At 42.5% G+C, this 25,429-nt stretch overlaps 1 protein-coding gene across 5 annotated transcripts in view; it reads left to right on the top strand.

Annotated features, from left to right (window-relative positions):
• per2 (period circadian clock 2) overlaps positions 1-23,969 on the top strand; it is a 29,755-nt gene extending 5,786 nt beyond the window's left edge. For 2 of the 5 annotated variants that reach the window (XM_037082681.1, XM_037082682.1), the window contains exons 2-24: positions 605-1,152; positions 8,290-8,382; positions 8,511-8,665; positions 9,147-9,268; positions 9,378-9,579; positions 10,736-10,787; positions 11,348-11,490; positions 11,745-11,823; positions 11,945-12,051; positions 12,143-12,296; positions 12,440-12,554; positions 12,759-12,908; positions 13,167-13,257; positions 13,333-13,513; positions 13,828-13,952; positions 14,786-14,992; positions 16,113-16,379; positions 16,854-17,779; positions 18,179-18,295; positions 19,098-19,335; positions 19,461-19,578; positions 20,345-20,495; positions 21,310-23,969. In XM_037082681.1, coding sequence (XP_036938576.1) covers positions 722-1,152; positions 8,290-8,382; positions 8,511-8,665; positions 9,147-9,268; positions 9,378-9,579; positions 10,736-10,787; positions 11,348-11,490; positions 11,745-11,823; positions 11,945-12,051; positions 12,143-12,296; positions 12,440-12,554; positions 12,759-12,908; positions 13,167-13,257; positions 13,333-13,513; positions 13,828-13,952; positions 14,786-14,992; positions 16,113-16,379; positions 16,854-17,779; positions 18,179-18,295; positions 19,098-19,335; positions 19,461-19,578; positions 20,345-20,495; positions 21,310-21,519 — 4,434 coding nt within the window. In that variant the 5' untranslated portion in view covers positions 605-721 and the 3' untranslated portion in view covers positions 21,520-23,969. Of the gene's footprint in view, positions 1-604; positions 1,153-8,289; positions 8,383-8,510; positions 8,666-9,146; positions 9,269-9,377; positions 9,580-10,735; positions 10,788-11,347; positions 11,491-11,744; positions 11,824-11,944; positions 12,052-12,142; positions 12,297-12,439; positions 12,555-12,758; positions 12,909-13,166; positions 13,258-13,332; positions 13,514-13,827; positions 13,953-14,785; positions 14,993-16,112; positions 16,380-16,853; positions 17,780-18,178; positions 18,296-19,097; positions 19,336-19,460; positions 19,579-19,740; positions 19,845-20,344; positions 20,496-21,309 lie in introns of those variants that run through there. The other 3 variants (XM_037082683.1, XM_037082686.1, XM_037082685.1) reach the window with 3 other exon arrangements.
• The last annotated feature ends 1,460 nt before the right edge of the window (positions 23,970-25,429 follow it).

Genomic DNA, 25,429 nt, shown 5'->3' with positions numbered 1-25,429 from the left:
AGAACTTTTTTAATAGGGCAATTATAAAAGTCAAAAGAAAAATCCCAGGCACTCTCTTTTGAACTGTTAAAATGCCTTTATTGTCACAGCATGTTCATTTTACATGAAGGGAGTCAAAGCATTTTGTGTTAAAAGGAATTGAATAGTTTTAGATAGAGTGCCTTTTTCTTGGGATTTCTGTCTACATGCATCCCCATCCAAAGAATACCTTTTAACAATCTGAATTTGAACCTAACCCTCACCCTAACCCTCCCAACATTCAATTTTTTATTTTTATTTCTTAACTAGGGTAATTATCTGTTGCAGTATGTCCACTGAGTCATATCAAGATTAAAGTCTTTACTGTCATTGTGTAAAGCAAGTTGCAGCAAAGTCTCCCCCTGAGCCGCATAGCACAGAACATAAGATAGATGTTAAAAGTCATTAAAGAATAAAATAGTTGCCTGATAATTAAATTGTTTCATTCAAAGAATAACTTTGACATCAAGGATCAACAAGGATCATCTTCTGCAGAATAGAATAGAATAGTTAAAAGAAAATGTACATAACATGCAATAAAATCATTGCTGCTTTATTAACATGTATATTCTCCTTCTGTCTGCAGATCTGTCAGCTTCCCCATTGATTCTCTCAGGCAACACCCATGTGAAAATGGGGTAGTGGTGTCCTTTCATCATCTATTCAAATAACCTGGATCGAGCCCAGGGCAACACTTCTCCTGATGTCAGAAGATTCAGATCTCAAACCCTTTCACTTTCCAGTGCTGGAGGATGAGGACGAAGCCCCAGAGTGCAGCTCCATGGCAAGGGGGGCCTCAGGGTGCAGCTCCATGTCACAGCTGCACCGGATGGGTGGCTACAGCCAAGGCGGGCCTGACCTTGGCCTCCCGTCAGAAGGCAGCGACAGCAGCGGGCACGACCCTTCTGCATCACCGCACAACCATCGCAAGAATGCACGCTCCCGATCGCTCCGCGAGGAGGACGTGGAAATGAAGAGCAGTGGGTCCAGTGGGAGTGGTACCGAATCACACGGCAATGAAAGCCACGGCAATGAGAGTCATGGCAACGAGAGCCACGGGCATGAGTCAACGGGCAGCTCCAATGGCAACAGTAAAGATTCAGCACTTCTTGAGTCCTCTGAAAGCAACAAGAGGTCAGTGGTGGCTCCAGGAATGATGAAATTAATTACTAAGCCCATTTTGTTTTCTGGCATGTTTACTGTGATTGCCAGTGTTACAGAGCAGGAGGAGAGTGGGGAGCTACTGTTCTTATCAGCACACTGTGCAGGAATCCTCTTTCTGTATCTAGTGGCGTTCAGTCTGGTCATCACACCCTCTTTGGTGAAGATAAATCACACTGTTGATTCCATTTTTTCAAGATATAATTCTCCTGATCTGCTGTCGTTGCATTCATTGTCACGACTACAGAAATGACATTTGCTGATTCAGCCACACAGTCATGAAGTAATTACACAAGCAGTGTAAAACATTAAATATGCAGGGGTATTTGCTTTGAAAGCAATGTAATACCAGCACAAATACATTTTTGAAGGAATTCACATGTAGGTCAGTAGATTAAATCAAAAATGAATTTTAATCAGAGCAGGCCCAAAAAATGGGTCACAACTGATAAATATCTGTCCTGTCTCAGATAGCGAACCAGATTACGTAAAAATTACCAAAGTTTTGAGGAATTTAAATGCCAGTTCTGAAAGATTCATGCTGTACATCACTTCTCATCCTTTTGTCCCCATAGCTAACCTCAATATATGTACATAGACTGACGTCTTTTACGAATTAAAGATGAAAAATCCTGTCCGCCTCACCCTCCACCACAGCAGACTGTTCATAATGACTGAGGCCATCAGCGTCTAATGTGTTTGTCAGTAGATGAGTGAGCCAAGGCTGCCGTGATGGCCATGCGGTTTGAATCGCAGTGAACCTGCTCAATCACTTCTCTTTGACCATGAGAAAAATATGGATGGACACTGATTTAAATAATCCTTTAATACTTTCAATGACATTCTTCCTGCCAGCTGAGCACTTCAGACTGGTGCCAGACAGACAAGTTGTTCCTCAAAACATTGACTTTTGGACTCAAGTTACATTCTAATGCACTGAAGTCATTCTGCTTTACCACAACCCTGTTATGACTCCCTGAATCACAAAAGAGCAGGGAGAAGAAAAATCTTGCAAAACTTAACTTAGATGTTATTTTAGACATATAACTCAGCTCTAACACACACATTTTACTTCACTGAGTTTGGAATAAACCTTGCCTTGCCTAATTGTGGAAGACTTGTTAGTGATGGAGTCATTTTGCTGTAAACTTTGTTTCCTCTGCTGTCAGTCCTCTACCAGAGGTAGGATTTAGGTTTGATTTGGATTTAAATGTCCCTGAGGGAGATTTGTTTTCATGGCCAGTAAAACACAGAAACGTACAGATAAAGACAGTGAATAATGGCCTCATGTCTACAGTCACAGATCCCAGCTCACGACAGTGTCAGTGAGGCAATTTGTTAAGGCCTTCTGTGGCATGAGGGACACGCCGTCTGAAGGAAATTTCCAAATTTCTCCAGCTGCCTAGACGAGACCATAGCGTGTCCAAAGATGAGACACAACGTAGTCCGCCCAGGACACAAGCCAAGTGGGTAGGAAATAATACAATTACTGTCACTCCCAGTGGGAAGACGGTATTGATGTAATTCAGGAGGCTCGCTCTCTCTTAAAGCCAGATGGGATGTGTCATGCTCTCCAAGTCTTTGTTATATCCATAGCAACGCAGTGTTTGTGGCTGTTTATCGGTGGGCGGAACGAGCAGATTTGCGTCATTTCACAAGCTTGCTCTCTCGCTTTCAGCCCTGCCTCTCACACTTCAGTTGTGCTTCGTTACAGATCTTTTTGCTTTTTTAAAGACGCGCACTCTTCCTGCCCAGAGTGTACAATGTCACACATACCGGCTCCCTTCGTCGTCTGCTCACAGGAAAACTAACTATTTCTCCCTTGACTCAACTTTCTTTTTTCCTTATTTGTCTCGCTCAGCACTCCCTCTCTTTAATTGAACTTCTAACCTTTTGTACCTTTTTCCCAACTCCTCGGTCTCCTTTTCTTCTTCTCTTACTCTGTTTTTTTTTACTTTCTGGATCTCATTCACCCAGATCAGCATGTGTAGAGGGCAAATTAAGCATATGGGCGAAAGGATGGTTCTGCAACACAAAATGCTATATTTGCTGTCAGCCAAACTCTGCATGATACCAGAACAAACATCTTCCCCACCAGGAAGTGTGGCGCTTGAAGAATCTTGCTGAAGAGACGCTTCAACCTGCCGCAGTATGCAGGGGATATTTCATTTTCTAACTAGACAATGATCCCACACAAAAAGGTGACCCACAGACCTCAATCCAGTCCAGACTTGAAAGCTGCACAGTCCCTGTACAGCTTGACAGAACTTTAGCTGTCTTTGAACTCTGTATTTGACTGTGATGCTCTACAGGTGATCCTCCATAAAGATAGATAGATCTCTGGTTGTACTGGTAGAAGGTATTTGTGGAGCCAGTGGGAAGATGGTATCGATGTAATTCAGGTGGTTCACGCTCTCTTAAAGCCAGATGGGACGTATCATGCTCTCCAACTCTTTGTGATAGCCATAGCAACGCAGTGTTTCTGGCTGTTTATCAGTGGGCGGAACGAGCATTTGCGTCATTCACACACTTGCTCTCTCGCTTTCAGCCCTGCCTCTCTCACTTCAGTCGTGCTTCGTTACAGATATTTCTGCTTTTTTAAAACCACGCCCTCTTCCTGCCCAGAGTGTACAGTGTTCTCACGCACACACGGGCTCCCTTCTGCGCCTGCTCGCGGGAGAAACAAACTATTCGTCCCGTGACTCCACTTTCTTTTTCCTTCTTTGTCTTGCTCAGCACTCCCTCTCTTTAATTGAACTTCTAACCTTTTGTACCCATGTTTTTTTTCAACTACTCCTCCTCCTCTCTCCTTTTCTTCTTCTCTCACTCTGTTTTCTCTCTCACTTTCTGGATCTCATTCACCCAAATCAGCATGTATAGAGGGCAAATTAAGCATTTTAAGTACCTTGATACTTAGTTGATACTCTGTTTCCAAATATATGCTGAAATAATGAGGAAGGATTAGCACATTTGTGTTTATAAACCACCAAGCAATCAGGGATTTCTGTTGATTAAAGCCAGCCTTCAGCCATCTGTGGCCCTGAGCTGTGCATCATGTATAAAAGAGAGGGGAAAAAGTGATTGTTCTCTTAGTGTTTGAACAATGTAGGCTAATGTGCCTGTTAAAGGAACAGTCCCACATTTTGAGCAGCGTGTTTGATTACTATCAAAACTGTAGTCACATGTGAAGATTCCTATCTACCTTTTTTTTCTCTGTGCTTTCTGTACAGAAGGAATACTCGTGATGTGTTCAGCAGAAAGACAGCAAGGAGCAGGAAATGCTTCTGTAATTTTACAACATTGAATCACAGTAGACAAAGCAATGCTTTTGTGATGCGGATCAAGAGAAACAGTCCTTCAGTGATGGTGAAAATGGATCCAAATTTAGGGGAAATTATATGTTGAATACTTTATGGCAAGTCCCAAGGAGATTAAAAAACATGTCCACCTGACATCTGTGCTAGCGTTTTCCTCGAGGCATATGGGAGAGAGGAAGGTTCTGTCACACAACATGCTGTATTTGCTGTCAGCCAAACTCTGCATGATGCCAGAACAAGCATCCTCCCCACCAGGACGCATGGTGCTTGAAGAATCATGCTGAGGAGATGCTTCTGCAGGAGATATTTTATTTTCTAACTGGACAATGATCCCACACAAAAAGTTGACCCACAGATCTCAATCCAGTCCAGACTTGAAAGCTGCTGTTTTTCGATCACAGTCTCCCATACAGCTTGACAGAACTTTAGCTGTCTTTAAACTCTGTATTTGACCATTACACTCTACAGGGGAACCTCCATAAACTGACTGCTCCATGTTCGGTAGAATTAGGTCTCTGGTTGTACTGGGAGAAGGTATTTGTGGATGTTGGGTCCATACTAAGTAACTGAAGCCTGTTATTTATGGCAACTTGTTGTATCTGAAAGATGAGTCAGTATTTTTTGAAAGCTGCTGATGAAAGTGTGTTGGTGCACTGAAAAGCTTGAAGGTTAATGAAGTGGGACACACACACACAACTGCGTCTGCATGGTTGTCAGGGCCTCAGTTTTGAACAGAGCCCGAATGAAATCTATTTTTGGGTCAGACGTTGCTGCCAATATTAGGAAATGAATACAAATTAACAGTTCTCGTGTCTCTACTATTACTGACACCTGCTTGCCAGACAACAACTGGGCAGATGGAGTGGAAAAAGACACCTCTGCAGCTCCTCTTTGCCACATTCCTATGTGTTATATATCTCATTATGTATCACATATCTTTTCAGTGTCATGAGATGTGTACACCCACTGATGAGATAAGAGGTCAAATTTTCTCAAAGCCTTTCAGAGGAAGGTTTCTAAGCAAGGCCACCTCACCCTGATCTTCACCTTGAGCAGACTGATATCCTGCACGGAGCAGAGACCGAAGCAGAAACTCTTGTGCCTCTTTGGGAACTCTCTATTTGGAACCTGTTTCCACGATTATAGACGAATTAACCAACCGAAAACCCTAATACATGCTCAGACTGCCCAATCTAAAACCAGCTGTTGCACTCTTGAGCGCTGAAGGCTATAATAGATACCTGCTTGTGCTCAGTGAGGTTATTTGTGATGGTGTTTTCTATTCCAAGCCAGGTAAGCATGCTAAATATAGTAACCTGAGATGTAGCACAGGTGAGTCAGTATCTCACAACTGTTAATAGTCTTATGGTAAGCTTGTGAGCTAATACAGTAGACAACATATCCACAGAGATAAGTGTCTTACTTCTGTTTTAGTCTGACTTTGTTGTATTACTGCCACAGATACACAGTCCCCGTCCTTGAATTAAATTGGCTAAATCTGCAGGTGGCTCTCTGTGCATTTACTATTTCAGTTACTGATTCTTTAGAGCCTTTGGATTGCTGTTGTGCTACACTGTGGTTGGGATCATTTAAGAGTTAAAATTGTTGTAGAGACCTATAATTTATATTCAGGAAAGATGATGAAAGAAAAAACTGAACTGACACCTTCTCCTCGTCAAGAGTGGATCTACTCTGTGGCTCACAGAGAAAGACATGCCTGACAGACCTTTATTTGCACACGTGTAGAAAAGAAGATCAGTGATTATTTTGTTTAGTGTGGCTCTGATCCAGCATGCAGTAAACCAGAAAGTACAAAGTACAATGGAACAGAGTCAGTGTCACTGTTAATGTCTCATCTCATCTCATTACCTACTTCTTATCTGTGAGGGTTGCAGGGTTGTGACCGCTTTATCCCCCGGTTTTCAAGGGGTCTTGGGGGTTACTGGAGCCAATCCCAGTTATCTCTCTGGGCGAAGGCAGGGTACACCCTGCTCCACAAGGCCAACTGCACATGAGGAGCAATTTTGGGGTTCAGTATCTTGCTCAATGATACTTCTAATAGGCCGACACGTAGCTCGGTTCCGCCCCAGGGGAGCCGGCATTTGAACCAGTGACCTTCCGACCCACTGGTGCTCCATCATTTTAAAGGTGGATATGGTGTTCACAACCCATAGTGAGGCAGCTTAATGGTGAAAATGTTTCCATTTTAATGCCATTTGCTACAAACAAATGTTCCACCACAGCAAGTATAAGAAGTAATTTTCTCCTGTAGCAGAATGATAATGGGCATCCTCTACTGCTGACACAGCGCTGTGAGATATATCTGGCCATGCAAGACTTCTGTTTTAGTAACATTTGTCCACAGAAAGGTGGCACTCAGACTTACTACCACACAGTTAATTAGCTTATGTCGATGATCTGTTTCTAAGTAAGTAATTCAGGTTGCCCAGTAAAACCAGCTGTTGCATTATTGAGCCCTTGCGGGCCCATATTAGATAGAATAAGGCTTCTGCTTAGACGGGCTATTTGTAAAGGTGCTTCTATTCTTAGCAATGTAAGCAGGTTATAATTGGCAACCTGAGTTGTGATGAGTCATTTCAATGTATTTGTGTACTGTTAAGCTTGTAGGTTAATGCTGTGGGTCACACACATTCTTCAGCTGCATCCACAGCAGAGGCCCATTGGATTTATTGAATGCTACTGTCTCTAAAATCTAGCATGAACGTCACGCCATAGATTAAATATTTATTATTTATTTGAATGTTTATTATGCAGTTTCTAATTTATTTTGTAGTTGAGCATATAAGCTATTGAAAATCAGACTGTCAGACTGTTTTATGTAACCTAGTATAGTTTTTGTCAAAATAAACAGCACAAACTTTGAGCTTCATCCATTTATGTAACTGTCTCTTCACTACCATTTGTCATCAGTTTCAAGCTGTGCCCCTGCTCCTAGCTGAATTTAGCCCCCTTAACTCCTGCTACATTAGGGCTTTCCTGCTGTGCACCTTTGGGCTCTTGACACAGGTCCTGTGAGAGTGACCTGGTTGGTGACCTCAAGCTGCATGCACACTGTTCCCAATTCCCTTCTTTGGTGGAAATTATTATCTTAAGTAGTGAATCAATAATAGATGATCCACAGGAGGTTGTCTTTGTGTAACTCAAATAAAGTGGTAAAAGCAAAGAGCAAAACTGAGTTAGCCAATTTCAGCTGAAAGGCCAACCTCATTCACCTGGCAAACCCTCACAGACAAAGTTACAGTGTATAGCACACTCCCACAATCCCTTGAGAAAGGGAGATTTTCCCAGAACAATGTCCAGCTGGACAGAAAGTCTTAGATGTATCCACGACACCCAACCTGCGTTTGGGGAGCACAGAGTGCACAAACACTTTCACATAAATCAGCGAGGTCAGTTTATAAAAGTGAATCAGACAGTTCATACTTAGACCAGGTCATAATTCACAGTGCTAAAACGGTGTAATCAGTCTTAAAGTTACAGGTCAATAGTGAAATAAAACAGTGCAAGGTGACGATATGTGTGTTAAATGCAAACTACACATTTTGCTATTGCACCTTCCACAAAGGCAGAAGCAAATAGACGTTTTGCACCGAATCAGTCTGCTGTTTGTTTATTGTTTATGTGTTATTATCTAACTTTATGTTAGCAATAGAGGGGTTAAAATCAGTCTGATAAATACATCTCACCCTCTCTCCTTTTTTGTCTTTTTTAAGGTAATTAAAGTCATTTGTTTTGTTGCAAAAATCTTTAATTATCTTTCTCTTCCCCACAGCTCCAACTCCCACAGTCCATCTCCCCCCAGCAGCTCAAATGCCTTCAGTCTGCTGAGCTCGGAGCAGGACAACCCGTCAACCAGCGGCTGCAGGTTAGTCGATGGAACACATTTAGCAACAGTTCTAGGCACGATATGTATGCTTTATGCTTTACGCTAGAAGTTATCTATTTTTATCTGACCCGCCACCGTGCACATGTTCGTGATTGTGCCACTTGCAGTAGTCAAGAGTCCGCCAAAGCCAAGACTCAGAAGGAGGTGATTAAAACTCTGAAGGAGCTGAAGCTTCACCTGCCCGCTGAGAAGAGACACAATAACAAGTCGAGCACGTTGAACACCCTCAAGTATGCGCTGCGCTGTGTTAAGCAGGTGGAAGGTAAAGTGCTTTTACGTCTCTCTGTCTGATTCACGTTTTCTCTAGCTATGTTTAGAAGTTGATTTTTGTTTAAGCTCTCTGTGAGATCACACTTCTGTCTGAATGGAATTTGTAGAAATTCAGGATGCATTGTAGCTGACTAGAACCCCCCAAAAGATATGTAGTCATACTTTTCTTCGGGAGGGAACCTGTTAGAGGTAGTTTTATGGGCCTGCAGAGGCTTAATTCTAGCCTATGTAAATGTTTGCAGATGTAAATGGGAGGGTGGAGGTTCAGAAGTGCAGCCTGGTTGTTACACGTTGTGACACATTTTAAGCATAGCAGCGAGACATTTTTCATCATTGAAGAATTGTGTGACTTCAGCATGACTACATCATCCTTTTGTTGGACTCTTTATCTTAGTTCATTAGTGTTGTTTTCCTATTCCATGTTGTATATTATGTTCTGACAAGAGTTTGATGAATCCCTGTGTGTCATGCAGCCAATGAGGAGTATTACCAGCTGCAGATGATCAATGACAGTCAGCCCTCAGGCCTTGATGTATCCTCTTACACGATAGAGGAGATAGACAGCATCACTTCTGAATACACTCTCAAAAACAATGTGAGTCATCGAATCGAAAATTGTCTTTAAAACTAATAGAAATGTTATTTTATTATGATATTTAGCCACTTATGCTAGTGTGTGATTGTGGCCTGGATCTCTTCAACAGGACATTTTTGCAGTCGCGGTGTCTCTCAACACGGGAAGGATAGTCTACATTTCCGATCAGGCTGCCTCCATCCTCAACTGTAAGAGGGATGTGTTCAAGAACACCAAGTTTGTGGAGTTCCTGACGCCGCAGGACGTCAGTGTGTTCTACAGCTTCACAACGCCTTACCGCCTGCCTTCCTGGAGCATGTGCACTGGTGCAGGTACGTTTCTGCAGACACAGTGGCTGCGTTTACGTCCACGCTAATATTCCCACTGTTTTACGGAATATTACAATCTAATTGACGTCATGTTAACAGACTTTTATATTTGGATATTGCAAATTAGTCTTTGTTCCGACTGTGGCTGATTACGACACACAAGTTATGTTGAAATTATCCAGGTTTTGGGAACATTCCTTAGACATGACTACAGTGCATTTATAACGTGCATCTCGGTGGAGCTTTTTACCACAGTTTGTGACACAGAGCGTCTTGCTTGTTTGTGTGTTGTCATGGATATGCTGTTACACAAACAAGCTCACCAACAGTTAGCTGGGTTCGAGATGAATGCACAAAAGAAAAGCCCAGATTTCTGGTCAGAAGTTTAAACACAGCTACTTTTAGATATTACGAAAGGCTTGGACAGCATTCATTATCCAGCGCTGACCTTCAACCTTCAATGAGGTTCTTGAAGGATTAAAAGAGAGAGTCTGATTTAAGTCCAACAGCAGTGGAAAAACATCTTAATTTGACACAAAGCAACAAAATGGCACACGTAGCTCCAGCCTTTCCACTTTCCCATATTTTGGTGTGATCAGTGACATGTTAGGGCGTGTGATCAGAGTAAGCATGTAAACAGGAATGTCAGGAGAATATTGTTTTATTGGGATAATGCAAAAAAGCTAAATATAAGTAATTGGATTACCATGATCTGGAAAGATCATTTTCACTGTCTAAGAGTATTCTCAAAAGCACTTTGGATACATTAGGACATTTTTAGAGAAATAAATGAATAAATAAAGACCCTCTAGTAGGTCTGTAATGCAAAGGCTGCCATCAACATTGTGTGCAAAGTTGAAGGTGAACTGACCTCGGATATTAATGACACTAAATGTGGGTGCCTGTTATTCAGCTGGATAGAATAGACTGAGCTGTCTCATCATTGAATATATTTTTCCTTGTGTTATTTTGACTAACACACCAAAATGAGACCCAACCCTGATTAGATTCATTGCGGTTAAGTGCAGAGCTGCGCTGCTAGATGATGTTTTTTGATAGAATTAATCAAAGCTCGATCGCCCACGGGAGCTGTGACCGTGATCAGCATTCATCTGGATTATGTTGCTTTTGAATTAAAACCTTTCTTTCCCCGTTTCAGAGTCATCACCATCTGACTGCATGCAGGAGAAATCCTTTTTCTGTCGTATCAGGTGGGTGTTGGTTCAAACATGGTGTCGGGCCATCTGCTGCTCATACCTGTTTGTGGTTTTATTCATACTTTTTCGTTCCACTCTAGATGTTTTTAAATCAGTTTGTGACATCACATGCTTGTAAACTATAATCAGATGCGTTTTCCAGGTCAATGTTATGCATAATTAAAACACACTCGCCCACACCTCTCTGTCCAGTACTGCACTGTCAATATTTTCCATTGACTTCGAAACCCTTCAACATGACTAAAACTTAACATCTCTCTCTGATCTAAGCTCTGACCTGGTGTCAAAATGACCATGAATTGTTATCACACTTTAGCTCATTCTTAGATTTCTGATCTTGTGAGTTTGAGACCTTATCTACATCTACTCACTCTTATTCAATGTAAACTGTTACTGATGGAAAAACAGCTCAACACTGCCTCCTTGTGTTAAAAAGCTCGAAATCTAAAATGCACACCAACTTGGACGCATGACACAACCTTGTACTGAAAGAGAACAGACATTTATTTTTATGACTTGATTTAATTTAACATTTCTTCTTACAAATTTTTTAGTGGTGGGAAGGAGTGTGAGGGGAATCTGAAGTACTATCCATTCCGCATGACTCCCTACCTGATGAAGGTCCAAGACACTGTGCACGCTGAAGACCAGTTCTGCTGCCTCCTGCTGGCTGAGAGAGTCCACTCTGGTTATGATGGTAAGAACCTTGCTGCAGCTTTGATACATCAATCCAGAGAACACAGACAAGTTAGTAGAACAGAGGAAGATTTTTTACATAATTAAGGTCCGTGTGAAATAATGTTACATTGAAGTAAGTAATAAGTGCAGCAGTAGGATAAAGAAACATAAAGATCATTATAAGTTCTACCAGTGCCGCAGTTAGCATTAAAATCTTTTTTCTTTTGTTCAGTGTTACTCTTTATTGATTCAATTCTTCTCTCTTCCTTAAAGCACCCAGAATTCCAACAGACAAACGCATCTTCACCACCACACACACTCCTAGTTGTGTGTTTCAGGATGTGGATGAGAGGTAAGCCATGGCGGCATGTTTTTTTTTTTTCTTCTTTTGAGTGTTCACACGCAAATCACCAAACCGTCAGAGGACAATAGGATTGATTTGAGGGGATTTTTCTTATTTCTCTGTGCATTAGGGCGGTGCCTCTCCTCGGGTACCTCCCCCAGGACCTGATTGGCACACCAGTCCTCCTCCACCTGCATCCCAATGACCGGCCCACTATGTTGGGTATTCACAAAAAGAGTGAGTCCACAGAATTCAACAGATGAAGGAAAAAAACTTTTGTGTCCGTCGGCATCATGATCTGACTGTATTATTTTGGTTTTCTCTGCAGTCCTTCAGTACGCAGGGCAACCGTTTGACCATTCGTCCATCCGGTTCTGTGCGCGAAATGGCGAATACATCATCCTTGACACCAGTTGGTCCAGTTTCGTTAACCCCTGGAGCCGCAAGGTCTCCTTTGTTATCGGGAGACACAAAGTGCGCACGTGAGTGTTACTGTGTTGTATGTCTTAGCGGATATACGACCCGTCATAGTGGCTGTCAATAAGCCACTCATTGTTATTCATGAAAAAGACATTTAGAAACCAGTAGCAGATGTGCTGATGTGCTTTTTGTTGTTCTGTATCAGGGGCCCTGTGAATGAAGATGTTTTCGTAACCCCGCCATCGTCTGTGGCCGAGATGAAGAACATGGACTCTGACATCCAGGAGGTTACTGAGCAGATCCATCGGCTCCTGCTACAGGTGAGAGAGGCTAAGGAGGGATGGAAATCAAAGACGAATCTATAGACCTCATCACTGTGATGTTGCAAACCTGTGGTCGTTATCATTTGCAGCTATTACAGTTAAATGTACTTTAGTCACCCCTGCTGAAGAGTTAAAACTTTTTTAACTTTTTAACTATTCTTTGTTTTAATAACTCTCTTCCTTCTCTGTATCTGTGATCAGCCGGTTCATAACAGTGGCTCCAGTGGCTACGGCAGCCTGAGCAGAACTGACCACATTCTGGGCATGACCTCTTCTAGCGAGAGCCTCGACAACGGCCACGGGAGCAAAATGCAACAAGTGGCAGAGGAAGTGAGCGACAAAGCCAGACCTGTGAGTAAATTCAAACATCTCCAGCTGGCAGCAGCAGAGACTGGGTTGTTGCACATGTACATAATAATTTTGACCCCGATTGTTCTAAGACCAAACAAGGAGTAAAAATGATTAATATTCATCAGTGTCAGTGCAATCAAGTAAAATACTGTATTTTTTGGACTGAAACATTTTGCTTCCACCATGTGAAATCTAGTGCAACTGATTTTGGAGTCTCATTTCTAAACCAGATGTTGTCTTGTGTCTTTTATCTCACAGCGAACGTTTCAGGAAATCTGTAAAGGAATTCACCTTCAGAAGAGCCAGGAGCAGCAAACAACCAAACCACACTACAAGAAAAGCGGCTGCAGTAAGTCCAGCCTATTACAAACCACACGTCTGTTTGTCCGTGTTTTAGCGCATCTAACTCATGGCCTCCCTCCAGTAGAGTCCGTACAGAAGAGCTCAGCAGTGGTGCGGCCCAAAGACTCGGCAGCTCCCCTCAGCATGAGGGACATTGAGGTCACAATGGAGGAGAGTAGGTCCTCTGTCCAGGAGGAGATGCCGTTCTTTGATCAGGCCGGCTGCTCCTACCAGCAGATCAGCTGTCTGGACAGTGTTGTCAGGTAGGGAGATGAAAACAGGCGTGATTTCAAAGAATGGTCCTTATGCATGTGAATTTTATAGCTAACGCTTAAATCCTAACTTTTTAACACAGTCAGTTTAGTAAATGCAACCGATAGAAACCAAGTGAAGTGCTACAAATGTTTCCATCAAATGACCCAGGAGATATTGAGCATTTAATTGAACGTTAAAGGAAAACTTAACATCTCCATACTTAGCTGTGTGCTTCACCACAAGTTCTATGATGTATTACAACTAGTTTAAGATAATTGATTTGGGGCTGCAACTGATCATTGTGTTGTTATGATTCCTATAGGTACTTGGAGAGCTGTAATGTTCCCATCACCATGAAAAGGAAGTGCCAGTCTTCCTCTAACACCACGTCATCTAACTCAGATGACGGCAAGCAGAAGGGATCTGACAGCATGCAGGCGTCTGAAGGTATGTTTCACCACATCAGATCCTACCATGAATGAATGTCAGACTCTTAATGTCACCTTAGAGGGACAGTTAAAGCTGCTGTAAGTGATATATTTTCATTCACCTATAAGTCTTAAGTGCTCTGTATCAGAGTGTATGGTCAGTAACCCATGTCTTTCCTCCCTCCACTCATGCAGTAAAGGAGAACAAAAATGCTCTGGTATCCCTGCCCACAGGCAGAGCAGGATCCTCCTGTCTGCTGCTCTGTTGGGCGATTACCACTCCTTAACCAAAGCAACGACTATGCTTACAGCAGCTTTAATATCAGTAATATTAATTACGTTTTTATATAGCACCTTTCAAAGACAAGTTACTAATTGCTTAACAATAAAATTATATAGTCAAAGCAAGTGAGAAACAGAACTTGAGATGTGCACAAGATTAAAAAAAGGATTTTCAAAAGGGCAAAGTGCAAAGGCCTTAAAGGACAGCTCACCCCAGAGTCAAAAATACATACTTTCCTCATAACTGTAGTGCTATTTATCATGAATACAATCGGTGCTTAAAGGCACCATAAACATACATTTGTAGGTTATCTTGAATAACCAGGTCATGATTTTGCTGTTTTCAAATGTATTTTTGGCACTTTGAGCACCTCACGCCGAGTACCATCCAGTTGCATTATGTTTGAGAGATGGCTGATATCTCTACAGCCAAAAAATATGTATTTATAATTATGGTATGAACTATTCCTTTAAGGCCCTCACACTATGCCCTTTAAACTTCTCTCTCACACGTTACACTACAATGCCAGTTCCTTTTTTAGCATTTCCTGTTCTCTGTTCTCTTGGCAGAACCAGCCCTGTTGAAGGATCAGTCTGGTCTCTCCGCTTTGGATGTTCGAGACAAAAAGTCCAGTGACGCTGCCACAGCGGTAGTGGGCACCTCGCTGCCCCTACCTGTACCTAACAAACCAGAAAGCGTGGTGTCCATAACCAGCCAGTGTAGCTACAGTAGCACCATAGTGCATGTTGGGGACAAGAAACCTCAGCCCGAGTCAGGTACAGTGTCGTCAAAAAGTATCTTCTTCCAACCTGATAACCTCTGATTTTGGGTATTTGATATACAATGATGTCAGCTCAGATGAGTAACATAGTCTGTAGTCATTCATGGACTGTCTTACTCACTTATAAACGTACTGGCCAAGGTAATAACAGTAATAGTTTGAACCATATCAGCAGCAATAACTGCATTAACTGTCAAGCATCTATAACTTCTTTAAGTTATTTTAATTCCTTTAATATATTTTAAACATCTGAAGCTACTCAGTGTGACATATATTCAGAAACAGAAGAAATCAGGGAGGAGGAAAATGTTTTTTCACAGCACTGTAAATGAAACTTTATGTGTGTGTGTGTGTGTGTGTGCGCGTTTGTGTGTGTGTGTCTGGTTTATCAGTGGATGTTTGGCAACTTGTCGCCTAAACGCAGCCTGTATCTTCAATGTGCAGAAGGTTTGCAGGGTAATTGGGTCCCGTTCAAAAATGGCCGCATTGGTGGTTTATATGAAATTCTTGAATTTTTTTTTTTAATTGAATAAAAAAAAGAATGCTCAATACACGGTTAGGAGCTCTACTTCCCATGTCACTAAAATTTGTTACACATAACAAAAAAACAAAATAATTGTGTTGATGTAGTTTTGCATTTCTCAACATCGTTGGGTTGCCATTAAAGTTTTATCAGCTGCATTAACATGAATGCAAAAATACACTGTTATGCTCTCTTATCATGCAAGAGCGATAATAATCCAACAATTGCTGCATTCAGAGCAGCTGATTCAAGGCCCCGCTACCTAATAAGTAATTCACTTGCTTCAAACGTATAGTGTTACATTGTTTTACAACTTTGAAGCTCAACAGATTATTTAGTTTATGACAGAGGTGGCATAAAGATAAAAAGAAATCTGTGCAAATTGTTATATAAAGGTAGAATATATAAAAATGTATATATATGTATCTTGTCATTCTACCACAGGCCTCCATTTGACATCTTCCATTCTCCTACACTGCTTTTGTTGTCGTCGCTGCTACTGTCGAAAAAAACTGTTCAAGCTAAAAAAAACTCTCCCATTTCATTGCTCTGCTTTATGTTAAAGTGCTTTCTCCATGTGTCATTTGTATAGAGATCATAGAGGATGTCCCGGGGACAGGAGAGACGGTAGAGTCCGTCCAGAACATCTGGGCTCCTCCACTTCCTGCTGTTTCCCCTCCCTGTCAGGAGAGGGAGTCCTACAAGAAGCTGGGCTTGACCAAGCAGGTTCTGGCAGCCCATACGCAGAAGGAGGAGCAGGCCTTTCTGTATCGCTTCAAGGAGCATCGCGGACTCACAGCACTCAGAGCAAACTGCTCTCAATACCTGGAGCGCCAGAGAGGACAGATGGCTAGTGATTGTGCGTCTGACCACCACACTGACACATCACAACAAAAGTTTTTGAAGGATAACTGTTGTTACTTTTGTAGTTTCTGTCTTTAATATTTTGCTTAGCAAGTTAACAGCTGAGCACAAGAAATATGTCAGATGATCATTAAGGTCTCAAACAAACCCCAGAGGTTAGCCAAAGATGACTAGAGGAGAAAATTAAATCCTATCATAATTCACTGTCAATTGTAAACATTATTTTATATAATTAGTGACACTCAACTAGTTAAAGTCCAAACAGCCATCGAGATGATCTGGCCAAAGTGTTGACTGTCTGCTTCTACGTGTTTTTTTGTAATTGGACTTTATTGTAAAGAGGTCATCCTAGTGACCACTTGTTTCGGGTATACTCGTACTTTTGCTTTCTGCCAAGTTTTAAATGAAAATCACTTTTGTCATGATCACAAGTCACTCAACAAACTTCATTTTTATCTCTAACCTCCAGCTGCACCAGCTGCTCGCTCTCTCAAGCCGGGTGCCGAGCCCACAACGCGGAGGGGCACACGTATTAAGAGGAGCAAGTCAAAGAGAGCGAAGCAGATCGAGTCCTCGGACAGCACAGTGTCTCGTCACGGGCGACAGCAGCTGCGGCCTCCTCGTCTTAACCACGGACTCAACCCGACCTCTTGGTCTCCCTCTGAAACATCGCAGTCAACTTTCCCCATGGCCTACCCCTCCATGATGCCTGGCTATCCCCTCCAGGTTTACCCCAGAGACAGCTCAGCAGCTACCCACACACACGCCACTCTACAAGGCTGTAGGGAGAATCAGGTCCCCCAGGCTCCACCCTGTCCGTCGTCCATCCATGCGCCTCCCTACACCGCCCCAATGGTCACCGCCCCCATGGTCACTGCCCCCATGGTCACCACACCCATGGTCACCCCTATAGTGGCTCTAATGCTGCCCAATTATGTGTACCCTCCAGTGGCCACTGGACTGCCACCCCCACAGCCAGTGTTCCACACAGACGCTGGTGGCTTCCCCACCCAAACACAGCCTTTTTGTCAGGCTGCCTTCCCAGTCCAGGTCCCCTTCACAGCTCCTCCCTCCTTCAGTGTTCCGAACCAGTTCACTCCTCAGGCCGGCTATCTGACCCCGTCGTTCTTCTTCCCCCCGTCCTCGGAAACCCCAAAGGCCCAAATGGAGGGCCAGTCACGCTCCTCTACGCCGCAGTCTGGAGGAGTCGGAGACCCAGCATCCCCACCCCTGTTCCAGTCTCGCTGCAGCTCACCCCTCAACCTGCTAGAGCTGGAGCTGTCGGTGGACAGGCAGGACAGCACAGCGCTCTCCTGTGGAGGACAAGGGAATAATACAACAGAAAGGGAGAAAGGAGCAAGTGGCAGCCAGGCCAAAGAGAGGGATTTGAAGCAGGTAATTAAAAGAACAAGCCTGTTTCTGTTTGATTTCCTCATTCCCATTTCTTTCCTTCACCTTTATGAAAGACTCCCAATGCCTGTGACTGGTATTCCTCACCTGTAACATTCTTAAACTGTCAGGTTAAAAATGTCAATCCCCCACTGAACTGTATCACTGTGGCTTGTTTGAACTCCCGTATGTAGGCTGTGGCATGTTCCCCTGAGACATTCATTCATATGTCTCTCAACCTGTCACGATTAAATGCCATCATCACAGTGATTCCTCCACATTGTTCACTGTACTGCTACTGTATTGATATGTATAATAGTATAAAGTCAAGTCAGTCTAGACTCCTCAGATGAAATGTGGCCCAGGGTGTTAATACATGATGTTATTATCCCTTACACCCTTTAGCCATCTCTCAGTGTCCTTGGTCCACCAGGACCCTTGTATTGCGAGGGCACGTCCTGTGTCTGTGAGCGTTTGTCTTGGGATAAAGTGTTCTCTAGGCTGAGGGCTTGCAGCAAAGAGGTAGGCGATTCATCAGAAACCTCCACACTTGAACCAATCCCATTCCTCCCCGATTCCATATGTCAATTATAACTGTACCAGCTTCTTCTTGTTTCTTTTTTTCATTTTTAAATCTTGCATTGTTCTTGTCCATCCAGTAAAACGTACTGACAAGAAGGAAACAGATTTGGAATAAGGCATGAGGAACATTTAAAAGGCACAATCTCACTAGAAAGAGTAACGTAAATATAGATAACACACTTGTACTGTATGTAGGATTGTATGTTCACATGCATACTTGCTTTGATTTTGCATGCATGAACCATACCAAGGTTTAAACCAAACAGTACAAAATTAGCACTGGAAACCAAACAGAAAAGAGTGCAGAAATGATTTTCTCTGCATTGTATTATTCTGAGATGTGACCAGGACCAACTACAACTGTCTTCTGTTACACATGAATGCAATGTTTTTGCCCAGCTAATACATTGATCAAACAGGCTCAGTTGTAATGATTTGCCCCACTTTAATTCAGCTGGACGATCAGGATCACTGTCTGGTTTCAGCCTTTCTGTGTAGCGATGATAATCACATGGTATTGTGTACCAGGTGATCGGTAAGATGGACAGTTTCCCCACTCACAGCAGAAACATGGTCCCAGTTGAGTCTTAAAGGGCAGAGGCAGAATGCAACACAGCTGATGACACTGCACCTGTGTTATAAAGGAGCAGGAGCTGGAGGAGGTACTCCAGTCTGTCGGCCAGAGCTGTGAAGTCAAGCTCTTCTTTGGTGTTTTAATTCTTCAATGTTTTTGTTTTCGCAGGCGAGTTCACGCGGCGACGGCAACAACAGCGACGTCAACTCTTTGTCCAGCGACATGTTGGACATTATCCTCCATGAGGACTCCTGCTCAGGCACTGGCTCAGCCACATCAGGGTCCATGGGCTCAGGGTCCAATGGCTGTGGGACTTCAGCGAGTGGGACGTCCAACAGCGGGACATCTCAGAGCAGGACGTCAGGCAGCAGAGGCTCGGCCAGCGGGACCTCCGGCAGTGGAACAGGTCTGTTTCAACATCTTATCAGTTATGTTGAGAAATGTGGTCAGAAATGTACCATATTTTGTCCCCCTGTCTTTTGGTAGAAAAAGTCTTTGTTCCATTTGTTAACTGTGCTATTTTTCTTTCAGGAAGCAACAACAGTAGCAATTACTTTGGCAGTGTAGACTCATCCCAGAACAGTCAGAAGGTCAACGGTCACAGCGAGGGGAGGCCGATGGAGATGGAGCGGAGCGACCACTACATCAAGTAGGTACTGCAGGACCCGCGGTGGCTGCATACTACCAACACTGATGACACAGTCATGATGATTCAGTGTTGACTTAGAGGACAGGGGCGTAGAGTGAGGATTAGGCTAGTGGCCCTGTATTCTGTGTGATAATTTTATCAACCTTCTGTTTGTGATGGAAGGCTGAAGGTTCGGGCACACTGTCCTGTTCCTGCTACAGACAGGTCTCCTGTTTATAGATGACAGAGGAAGCGTCAGCAGCCAGGAGGCAGAAAACATCAGAAAGGTGTTGTGATCACTAATCTCATTAAGTTAAAATATATCTTCAGGTGCCAGACGCATCAAAGCTACCAGAACTAGCAGTGACAATAGCCAACTGTCAACTCACGACACCTGTGTCTCGCCCAAAAAGCTGCACATAAACACTGTTTACTGTTTCATTTCCTTGCTGCCGCATTACCAGAGACTGCACACATGGCTTTCTGTTGTGGTCAGCTTCAATAGATAAATCAGTGTGCTTGTCTCAACCTTGATCTGATGTCAGTGGCATTTTTTGACCACTAGATGACACCCTTACTTTTATACTTGGTAGATAAGACATGAACTGAGGCTGTAGAAGGTATCAGCACTTTGATAACTAAGATAAGTACAGAAATCAAAGATGCTTGTTAGCACATCATCCAAACCACTTTTCCCAAAACTGGACTGTCATTGAGACTTGTCAGAAATTAATGTAGCGTTGAGTGTTAAATGTGGTTGTGTGTGTATGTGTGTGTGTGTGTGCAGTGACATCCAGAGAGTGCTGCAAGAGGACAGAGAGAAGCTGAGACTGCTGCACAAGAGCCAGCCACGATTCTCAGAGGAACAGAAGAAGGAGCTGTTTGAGGTGCACCCCTGGATGAAGAAGGGGCGACTTCCAAAGGCAATAGATGTCAAGGTAGAATGAGAGTTTAAGTTAAATTCATTTGATTTTAGTCAGGAAAGAAATATAAAAAATGATCGTTTTGCTTCATTTTGTTTAATCGTCAATGCTGGAAATCAAGGTTTTAGTCAAGATGGTTGTTCACTCTTGGTTTATCTACCTTTTTTTATTTTTAAAAAAGAGGCTTCAAGCTAAGATTTATAACAAGTTATTAGGTCAAAGCAAACTAGTATCCTCATGTTTTTAGCTCCTTTTCAAGACATGAATGTTGCACCATTCTTCCACCTCGATGTTCTGTATGAAAGGCTCGAATACGGAGTAGGGGACATTGTTGTTCCACCTTAAAGTGGCAGCGGAGGTAGTGATAGTGCCTGTGTAAAAAAGAATGAGCCGGCATGCCAGGAAAGGGGCCTGACATTTTGAAGAATAGCACCAGTTAAAGGCTTAACGTCTTATGGAAAAATGTGGGAAACCCTCCAAGCAGAGGACGAGATTAACTACCGTGTAATAGGGATGGGAAATGATTATTATAGCCATGTTATGCCATTGTTATTGTTTAGAAAGCGATGCCTGATGCCTATGTTATATTATACACATGGTCTCTGTAGTGTTATAATGGTCACACATCTTTTCACCATCCAAAATCACACAGTGGTGCAACATTATGCCACAGTTGTTTGGCTGAGTGTAAAAATGGCATTATGGAGGGTTATAGTGGGATCTCTCTGTTTTAAAAACAAAGCCTTTGTTTCCATGGTTTCTCATAGTCCCACTGCATTGCTCTCCTTCTCATTTTCATAACTCATTTGAATCTGTGTGTGTCATCCAGGTGTGCACCTGCTGTGACGGCGCCTCAGAGGCGGCAGCAGTGGCAGCTGTGGTGGAGGCGGCGGAGGATCAGCCTGACCTGGACATCGCTGACACAGACACGGAGGAGGTCGGCTGCCAGCAGAGGCCCGGGGAGGAACCCACGAACACTGTTGTCATTTCCTGTCACAGTCCTTCTCTTGGCACGACAAGCGAGACAATAAACTGCTAAAGACTCTCGGCGTGACTTTCACTACCCATCAGCCTCTTGTTGTGCACGACTGGAGATGGACTTCATCTTACAGACTCTTCACACTAAACTGTTCTTTACTGGCTCTGTCTTGCTGTTTTTTCTGAGTTGAGCCTGTTCAGCTGTCGGAGAAAACGGGCTCAAACAGCAATGATTTGCATAGAATGTGAATATCTGCAATATCGGAGTACCATTTATTTTATTTTAAAATGCTCATAAGCTGCACCTTTTCCTTGTTCTAGCAGGTAGTCCTTGGCCATATGATTACGTATGTTCATTCATTCGTTTCTGTGTAGCGGCACATGGGGAACGCCTATTATGCACTCATTAGGAGATGCGGAGCAGAGTGTTGTCACACAGCCAGCTGTATGCCGGAGGTCAAACAGACATGAACCAATTGCACGCCAGGAAGTGGCTCGGTGGTCTAACCGTTGCAGGCAATGAATGAATCGAGTTTTTTTTCGTGTGACGCAATTTCCTCGGTTACAACAACAACAGAGGAGCGACAACAACTACGTCAGCGTGTGGTAAGAACAGGTGGAGTTAAGTTGGTTTCAGTTGCTCCTGTCATGCAGAGCCATCACGCACAAGTGCACTTTGTGGTCTGCATTGGAAGAACAACAGGGGTGAGACTCCTGTTTGTCTGCTCTGCGTGACCCCGTAACTTTCTATGGAGGACTGAAACTGCAGAAAATCAAATTTAAATACAAAACCGTATGCCATTAAATGCAGCCATGATTCATTTCCCAGATACATTGATATATATTTTGATTTGCTTCTGGATTTATGTACCTTTGTTTTCATTCTGTGCATTACGCTCCCATTTAAAGCCAACCTATGTTACGTTTTCACCTTAAAACAGCAGCTTCAGAATAATTTTGATGATATAGTGTCTTATAACAGAGTGAGTGGTGTCTCTGTCTCAGCCACTTTGCCCTCCCATCTCTTGTTTCTGCACTCTGTAACTTCGTTGAGAGGGTCGGATCGCAGCGTTACACACATGTTTACTTCAACACACAAGTTGTTAACACATAGTATGGTTGACATGAGTTTCATTTGTAGTCAGCACCCACTGACAAACTGTTACAGTCCTGGGATTTGGATTTACGACCATCATGTTGCACTCAGACACTGTTGGGGGGCGTCAAATCGGGGGGGAAAAAGACAATTTCTGTGTATTGCTGCTTTAATTTAAAAATTTTCAGAAAATGTAGAAATACTGAGTGGATATACCGTCAATGGGAGAAATGCAAATAACTGCAAATAATACATTGATAAAATGGTAAAAACAAATGGGACAGTAAATTCAGAAGGGAATCAGTGAAAGGTAAATAAATACAGAAGCAGTTAAAACAGAAATATCAATTTAGGTCACATTTTAAAAACATAATTAATGCTCTTATTTATATTTAAATGTCACTTTTGGAGCATTAAATGGCATGTTTTGTATTATTAAGATGTTATTTTTTTATTTTATTTTTGTACTGATTTTGGGAGTTTTGGTCCTCCGTATGGGATACAATCCCCTCGAGGAAACTGAACAGAAATGGTAATTCTGAAGTAGGATCTGAAGACAATCAGGTGCAGCACACACTGTAAGCTACATTCGCCCACCAGCCCATCATGCTCTCGCTCTTTGTTGTGTTTCCCTTCACGATGCAGCACTTTTTTGTTTCCCCATAGCAGCTGTGAAACTTTCACTTTGATTTCACAGATACCTCTTCTTTAAGGAAAGTATATTTAACGCATTTCAACTCTTGTGCAAATGATTGTCCTTGACTCTTTGTTGGTCATATATATATTTTTTTACATATATATTTTTTTTCTGTACAAAGATTCTTGTTTTTAAGTTATGATGGCAAAATTCAAGCTTCTGCAGGACCAAGATTATTAACATTTAATGTTTGTTTGCTCTTGCAAAAAAATAAAATGTGAGTCATGTAATGTAATATAACACAAGGACAATTCCCACCAGTGGACTGGAAGATGCTGGAGTGGTATGGTGTTTATGGTGGGGCGATAAAAAGATAAAGTGAGGAGAATATTGATGCTCTCCCAGGTTTGAGAGTGTGCCACATGACACTTTAAAATGTTCTGATGTTGGCCCCTCATAAATATGGCAGAGGAGCATCCTGTGGAAGTCACTGTCCAGAACAAACATGTGGCCCAACTTCAGAAGTCAAGGTTTAGGGTTATTGCACGGGTGTAAAGCAGCTCAGACAGATGTCAAGTGGCTGTGTTGGAGAAGCTTTCCTGCACTTTGAAGCTTATGCTGTGATTTGAAGAAGAAAAAAAAAAAAAAAACAGCTCTTCTTTTTGCAACTTGAACGTTTCCTGAATTGTCATTCGTCTTCTCTGTTGTCTGAACTGACACTGGCAAACATTGCACCTTTTTATTTTCAGTTTTATTTGTAAAAAAAAAAAAAAAAAAATAGACGAAGAAAAAAAGATTCTCAATAAAATGTCGCTCAACTTACAATGAATTGTGTTTTCTTCCTTGCGCACATCCGTGGACTGGACCGATTGAAGATTTGAGCTGAACGAAAAAGTACCTCAGATCTCTCAGATTACATTTTTAAAAAATCAATAAGTCGTTATTATGTCTTTGCTCCTGAAGTCATGACATTCACCTTCCCGGTGCAAGCGGATGTCTGGCCGCCCCCCCTCCCTCCCTCCCTGAAACAATAGCCGAGCGGTGCTGTGGTGTCTGCAGACAGTGAACGGATCAGCGGGCCTGATCAAAGCGACCCCTCGGCCCTCCTCTCTTCACACCTCCAACGCATTTACACACCGCCCTCCCGCAGCGGTCATTTGCACCTCTGGAGCCCCGCAAATCCGGTCTAGTCACCGCGCAGACACGGCAGATCCAAGCGGACTGAACCAAGAGATGTCATCCTGAAACGAACCTCTGCTGTCTTTCTTTCTTTCTTTCTTTCTTTCTTTCTTTCTTTCTTCATCATAAGTAACTGGAGGTAGAAACACCACAGTGAAAACTACTCATTCTGCACAAAGTCCCTATTAAAAGGATTCCTTCACATGTATATCTATACATCATGTAACAGTGAGCAGCATTTTCTGCCCTCCGATCTTCAAAGTAACTGTGAAGCAGCGCTGTAATGTAATCGAGTACATTTACTCAAGTTTTGAGATTTTGAGCTATTTCCACTTCACTTCTATTATTTCCATTTTCTGACCATTTATACTCTCACTTCTAAATGATGAACATTTATTTGATTACTTTAGTTACAAGTTACCACTGCAGGTTACATGATACAACAGAGCCATGGCAGCACAATTCATGTGATTTGATATGCAAGCCACACAAATTCCAGTAATCAGAAAAGAGGCTGAACCATAGCATTCACTTCATACTGTACATATGTGTCATTTACTCACTCACATTTAATATCAGATACTTTGAGACTTGTATGGCAGCTGATACTGATGCTACAGCCGTCAGATGCATGTAGTGGAATAAAAAGTACATTATTTCTGAAAAGTAGTGAAGTAAAAGTATAAAGTGGTAGGTAATGGAAATACTTAAATAGCTGCAGCTGGTCGTGGTAGAGCAGATTTGAAGTGCTTTATATAGACTGCTGCTGCTGTCGTAATCTATGATCATTCATGATTATTTTATAAGTCGATCATATATTTTGTTTGAATGTTCTGCGCTATAGCTGCCGGATAAATTAGCTGATATATTTCCCCCTGAAATAAAGTGGTGAGGCATTAAATACACATGGTAAGTACATGTACCTCAGATTAATAGTACAGCACTTAAGTACTTATTTACTTTCCAATAAATTAATGAAATCCTCTTCCTTTATCCCAGGCTCTGTGTGTTAATCTTTTTTCAGGTCATTTCACCACAGACCCCACTCAGTATGGGTAT

Source organism: Acanthopagrus latus, chromosome 21, assembly GCF_904848185.1.
Source record: "Acanthopagrus latus isolate v.2019 chromosome 21, fAcaLat1.1, whole genome shotgun sequence".
Classification (NCBI taxonomy): domain Eukaryota; kingdom Metazoa; phylum Chordata; class Actinopteri; order Spariformes; family Sparidae; genus Acanthopagrus; species Acanthopagrus latus.
This window is presented reverse-complemented; position numbering and strand designations above follow the sequence as displayed.